At 38.4% G+C, this 7,012-nt stretch overlaps 1 protein-coding gene across 1 annotated transcript; it reads left to right on the top strand.

Moving 5' to 3' along the window:
• Positions 1-309: 309 nt before the first annotated feature.
• On the top strand, positions 310-3,989 carry itln1 (intelectin 1; the record flags this gene model as incomplete). The annotated part of the gene is made up of 4 exons (XM_080758904.1): positions 310-525; positions 1,191-1,349; positions 3,496-3,597; positions 3,840-3,989. 4 exons carry the CDS (start codon positions 310-312, stop codon positions 3,987-3,989), a joined length of 627 nt encoding a protein of 208 aa, XP_080615030.1.
• Between the last annotated feature and the right edge of the window lie 3,023 nt (positions 3,990-7,012).

The following is a 7,012-nucleotide window of genomic DNA, read 5'->3' as shown; positions in this document are numbered from 1 at the left end:
AGTCCTTAAGTAAATGTACTTTGTTACTTTACAGCACTGGGAAAGACCAAGACCCAAAGTCACAATTTGATTTTCCCTATATTACAGGAGCGGCCCGAAGCTGTAAACAATTGAAAGAAGAGATGGACTTCCATTTTAGTAAGTTGTGTGTGTGTGTGTGTGTGTGTGTGTGTGTGTGTGTGTGTGTGTGTGTGTGTGTGTGTGTGTGTGTGTGTGTGTGTGTGCACGCGCATTTTTTCCTATTTGTGTTGATTTTCAATTACGATTCTGCCTTCAGGTGGCATATATATGCTCACAACTGAGCATGGTATGGAATACCAGACTTACTGTGACATGGAAACGGACGACGGTGGCTGGACACTGGTGGCCAGTGTCCATGAGAACTTCATGCAAGGCAAATGCACCGTGGGGGACCGCTGGACCACGCAGCAGGGCAACAGCAAATTAATGAAAAGCGGAGATTTGAACTGGGTCAACTACGCAACATTCGGAACGGCACAGGGAGCCACCTCTGACGATTTCAAGGTAGGTTTGCTCTTCAGTGATCTTAGTGTTAATTCCAGATGCGCAGTTACCCATGTGAATATTTATGTTGCTTTAGTATTACTCTCTCACTATACTATACTAATACACTGGTTTTCCCCCACTATCACATCTTGTCCATACAGTCCATACAGAATTTACATAACTACATATTACCTTCTGTCTACATAATACCCGACAATTCATTTTACTGCATTGGTTCACCCATAAAAATAACGTATTTATTGCTGTCGGGTGGAAATCACCTAACTCCATTTTTGAGGTTTTTAATTTATTTTTTTTGGTAAATAAATCAGTGCTATTGAACATCCTTTACGTTTGTGTGTTGGTTAAAACAATATTGAACCAAATCAACCAATGCAAAGTAGTAAAAAGCGCTTTGGACAAAACCTCTCAACTCCATTGGACCCTCAAACTGTCTGCTAAAGCAACTAACTCCACCACCCCTCTTATGCAAATCATTGACGAATCAACACCAACTTTCATTAGGTAGAATTGCTTTGTTTTCAAAATATAAGGTTTTGATCAGTTTCCTGAAAATGAAAATGGTTTCTTCCCGACAGCAGAGATATAGTTCTATATCTATATTTTTGGGATACTTAATAAAACTTAATTTCTTATTATTATTCTAATTCTTTTTTTGACAGAGTCCTGCGTACTATGACATTGAAGCAGAGGATATACAAGTGTGGCATGTTCCCAACGTGGCTGAAAATACCAAGTGGTCGGAAAAGGCTATTCTCAAATACCACACCGCCAATCACTTCCTAACGCTCCATGGAGGGAACCTCTTCCAACTTTTCCGTGTAAGGTCAATTTAATGTTCTATTGCAGTGGTTTTCAACCAGTTGTCCACCGTTCCAAATTATCGTTAAACATCTGCATTACTTAATTTTTACATTACTTAATACGCGTCAATGTAGCTTGGCTAGATTTAAACAATTTAACAATGTTTTTCAAAATGTTACATATAAAAGGTGAAAACATAAAGTATGAATTCATGCATAATTCTTCTTTTTCTCATCCACAAGACTCACTCTTTGACTCAAGGAAAGACGGATACAGAGACGATTACTTCACATACTTGCACAGTCGCCCATGGACCAAGCTACCAAATTGTATACCAGGAAGGAATGAATAATGCCACCGTAAGGGCCCTCTATGGACCCTGGGCAGATGGTAAGATTTTAATGGTGTTTGTTACTTATACTGCTGATCATGCACCCAACAGAAAACAGAAAAGTCTCAGCCTTTGTCTCATAGGAGGGCTGTGGGCAGTTCAGAAACCCCCCAAGCTAATAGAAACTGTAAGCTTTCTATTCTTGCAATGCGAAAATAGATGCCATCGTTCTCAGGATAATAATTTAAAAATGTTAAAAAGAATCTGCCTAACGGTGATGTCACTTGTGGACGGGTTTCTGAACTGCCCACAGCCCTCCTATATGAGACACAGACCGATTTAGGAAAGTCATTTGTGGTATTAAATCATGAACATTAGTGTGGACCGGGCAATTACTGTATGAAGAAATGTTGAAAAGTGGTGAGGTGGTCCTTTAAGAAAAGAAAAGAACAAGAAAGAGTAAAGTTTGTACACCAGTGGTTCCCAAACTTTTTCATGTCAAGGACCCCCAAATTGACACCAATTAGTCCATGGACCCCCACTTTAAAAGATATGCCAGGGACCCCCATAAGAGAAGATTGTTTTTACGGCTCTAGCAGTGATTCTCAACCATTTTAATATCAAGGACCCTCAATTTGACATGAATTAGTCTACGGACCCCCATTTAATGGCATTTCTGTCTATGGGAAGCCCAATTTATATTGTAAAATCAATGTTAATTTAACTCTGAGCGTGTACAAATGGATTTGGTTCCATTTGTACACTCAGAGTTACAGACCCATAAGGGTCCATTTGGTTCCAAACTATCATTTTTCTGGGGACCCCCTGGAACTCCATCAAGGACCCCTGGGGGTCCCCGGACCCCACTTTGGGAACCACTGCTATACACAACTCCTTTTTCACCTAAATTATTGGACATTTCAATACTCATCAAAGATCCATGATACAAACAATAATTCAATAACAATAATTCAGCACGTAGTTCTCTAACATTTTATGAAAATGTGTCCACGACCCACAAATGGGTCCCTAGCCACTGTTTAAGAACCAGTGCAATAATGCATGTGTACATGAGTTTGTAGTGTGTGGGCACTTCACTCTGATGATGGTCACATGGTCCAGCCTCGATACGTTTTGATGCGTGTATTCTTCGCCTAAAAAAACGACCACGAATGATGAACAAATGTCTGTCCATTAATCCCCAATGAACCACCTATAGAATTGGTGCTTTGATGTTTATCAAGCTTATTAGAATCAATAATAAAATACTATACTAAACTATTAATTACTACTACTACTACTACTACTACTACTACTACTACTAGTAGTAGTAGTAGTCTACCACGACTATACTGCTACTACTATATAATGTATTATTTAATGTGATAGAGCGTCACAGTTCCACCAGCCTTTCAAGGCCCGGAAGAGAATTTCCCATTCATTTTTCCTATACGTTTCAGAAAGTATTTATTTAAAGACCTTTAAGCCTCGGACAAAGCCAACTCGGCTCCTGACAAATCAATAAACACAATTGTTTGGGCCGAACACATAATTAGAAAGAAGAAGAATAAGAAGTGTACAGGGTACAACCCTGCCATTTTTTTCTTCTTTCTAATTATAAAAATGTGTGTTTATTGCCATGATTTGTCAGGAGCTGAATTGGCTTTGTCCAAGGCTTACATGTCTTTAAATAAATACTTTCTGAAACGTGTATGGGAAAAATGAATGGGAAATTCTCTTCCGGGCCATGAAAGGGGGCGGGACTGCGAGTCGACGCTCTATACACCATGTAATAGTATTAATATGATATCTTTTAATTGTCTTCTTCAGAGGAGTATCATCCAGGCTGGATCCAGTTCAGACCGGTCAATAATGAGGGTGCTGCCATGGCCATATGCTCTGGAGTCAGAGCATGTGGATGCAACGTTGAACATGTGAGTACGCTACACACTATGCCACAACATTGTAAATTTAGGCATTTAGCCGGCACTTGTTACCAAATTTGGCAAGCATCATCTCTGGACTCCATGACATATAATCGTATCTGAATATTAATAATTAGTTACCCATTTGTAAGTCATTGAAATTATTTTGAGAATTTAAAAGCCCAATAATGACATTTCTCTCTCTCTCTCTATCTCTCTCACTCACTCTCTGTGAATGAATGCATTTTCAGTTTTGTATTGGTGGAGGAGGATACTTCCCTGAGGCATCCAAACAGTGTGGTGACTTCACTTCCATGGACATGGATGGCTATGGGAAAGGCGAAAAATGGAGTGCAACCAAGGAAATGGTCGAGTCTGCCATGCTCCTCTTCGTTCGCTGATTTTCCTGAAACCACAGCGACCTATGGCAAGCAAACAGGCTTTACAAAATCCACACGAAATATTACTTGGTGCATTGCATTATAAACATTATATTTACTGTGTATATTTTATGTGCTTACTGAAGTCTTGATGGATCAGCCACAAATCATAACTCAAGTGTTCCATGTCACATGATGTCAACCTTTGAAAATAAGATACTGTATGTAACCCACATCCTCCATCCTTGGTGCTGAGACAAACTGTTAGAACAGACAACGTAGAAAAATGCAGGGGCTCGCAACTCACTTTGAGATGCTCAAAGTTTTACTCACCCCAGCGACACAGCAGGGGTGAGTGAGGTCTTTCATGGTCGAAACAGTGTATTTTTTTGCCTGCTCTGTCGCTGAATAAAACCTTGAAGCATCTTAAAGTGAGTTGCGAGCCCCTGCCTTTATTTCTATCCCTCCCCTTTGCCCTTGCTTTCTGTGCTTATATGTGAATAAACTAAGGCATAAGAAAGATATGCTGTTATTATTCACTCCCCTAACCAAAGGACTTTCATTGTATGAGTTCTCAGAGTTCTGATGTACAGTATTGCTACTATGGCTTTAATATGTGAAGAAGACCTTGTAAACTATTAAAGTTACTTTGTCATGTATATTTTTAAATGTACTGTAAGGGATATTCTTTGTTAAACAGAACTTTAGGTTCCAATATAGGCTTACACATTTTGCTATGGAGCTTTTGTTCAGTAACAATCTCTCCAGCTCAGTAAACTGTTTTTTGTTTTAGGTGGGACACATTATTGCATCCAATCAGCTTAAACTTTACAGCATTCCATATGTAATTTTGTCCGCTCGTTAGTTTTGTTTCAGCACGTGTACATTTGATGATGCTCTTGAATCTTTTTTCTACTGTTCTCTATGCTGCTGCCTTGTCTGAAGGAAGCCAAACCAAAATAAGTTTTGCCTGTACCAATAAAGTACAACCTTGAACTTAGTTTTGTTTATCCTGTATCCTATACAATGGTGGGGAAAATTACTCAATTTTTTTAAATATGTAAAAGTATTCATTATGCAGAATGTCCAATTTTATGTTTTCAAATGTATGAAAATCTTTTGAAAATAGTAGATCTAAAACTTCACAATGCGTCTCATCGCGACTCATTGTGAGCTTGTAGATCAGCTATTTTCAAATGGCCAAAATGTATATTAAGGCTGTAGTGGTTAATGTATTTTTTTTAAAAATGATAATAATAATCAAAATCCACAAAGTGACTAGTATCTACGGTTTTCAAATAAATGTAAAAGTACAATATTTGGATCCGAGATGTAATGGAGTAGAAGTAAAAGTATTGGAAATTAGAAATACTGCAGTAAAGTACAAATACAAATTGGTATACATAAGTAAATAGTAACTTTGTTACTTTCCACCACTGATCCTATGAGTTCTCAGTGGTCCAGGGACCACCAATGGTTCTTGAGGCGGTTCCAGGTGGTCCCCAGTTAAATCTTAAATGATGGAGAGTTGGTACCTTAATATTATTGGACCCTTACATGGCCTACTTACTATCTTTAATTCTTATGAAACTATTTGTTTTCATTTTTCATTTTAATTATTGTTAAACATCTGGATTACTGTCTAAAATACAAGAATTAGAGCATGTAGAAGAATATTGTTATTTTGATCGTTTGCCTGTTATCTCTCAAATGGATGTAAAGTAGGCCTACCAACCACATCAATACAGCATGGAATTGCGGACCACATATTCAGTGACAATAAATAATTCTAAATATAAATGCAGAATAAAATGAAAAGGGTTGAAAAGCACTGCCCTAGACACAGTGAATTGGTAGACACTCCCTGAGCAGGCTTCAAGTCATGGGCTGCGTCCGAAATGAGGTTCCGCCATTTTGTTATAGTGTCCGAATATGTAGTGAGCATTTTTGCACCCTAACGTAGTGGACTGAAGTATCCCACAATGCACCGGGAATTGTAGGGAGCATCCGATGGTCACTACAAAAACACAGCGAAGCAAATCTGCCCCATAATGCATTGCGCAAGCTCGCTCTTGAGCGCACATGCACGCGTTTGCGCACGTGCGCTGCTTCTGCATGCATGCGCTCATTGCGCTCCAACTCAGAAGAGGCAGAAGTTGAACCAGCGAAAGAAATCAACACAAATGTACTTTTTAAACTTTCGTTTTCCCCTCTTTTCTTCCCTGGCGGATCTCGAAGCTACAGATCTCGAGACAAATGATCTGTGCATTTATTTGAAATTGTTTTATTTTATTTATAATAAATCTACTCGTTTGCAATAGTATTACTATTACTAATCTGATTAATTGTATCACCCAGGCCCAGCGCATGACGTTAGGAGAGCAATCAGTTGCTTGCTGTAGAATATATTTGTGAGATTCTTTATCACAAACGTAGGCTAAATACATGCATGTGAGACACATATTAATTGTGTCCGAACATATGTTTTATTAATATTCATTCATTCCTGCCATGAATATGCTATCTAACATTATTTCATTGAATTGCAATAAATTGCAACTTCATTGTGTAGGCAGTCATTTATTGGACTGCTGTTTCTGTTAACACCAAACGTCCGTATTGTGAGAAGAGCTTGTAGATCGGCTACTTTTGGTAATTCTTTACCAAAAGTACCCAAGTAAAAGTATACAAGCTCACAACACGGACGTCGCGCGTTGCTTAGATCGGCTATTTTTGCCGTATCCCCCCCGCCCCAGGATTAGCGGGGGTTCATGTGGTTAAGATTAAATCATGCTGCTGATATTTTCATATATTGTCAAGGTTGTGCACTGTTTTCCCATAACAATGGGCCTATGATTATTATCAATAAATTAATATTAGACTATATCCATTATCCTAAATAACCTTTTTATCATAGATATATAGGCCTAAATGCCTGCAAACATATTTTCATTAACCTATTTTTTCCTTTATTCATTCATGAATTTAAAAATAACTTTACAAACTGTCCTTGCAGGGAGGTGACAGCCAGACTTATTTGATAC

The sequence above is a fragment of the Protomyctophum bolini genome (genome assembly GCF_963924005.1).
Source record: "Protomyctophum bolini genome assembly, chromosome: 3".
Classification (NCBI taxonomy): domain Eukaryota; kingdom Metazoa; phylum Chordata; class Actinopteri; order Myctophiformes; family Myctophidae; genus Protomyctophum; species Protomyctophum bolini.
This window is presented reverse-complemented; position numbering and strand designations above follow the sequence as displayed.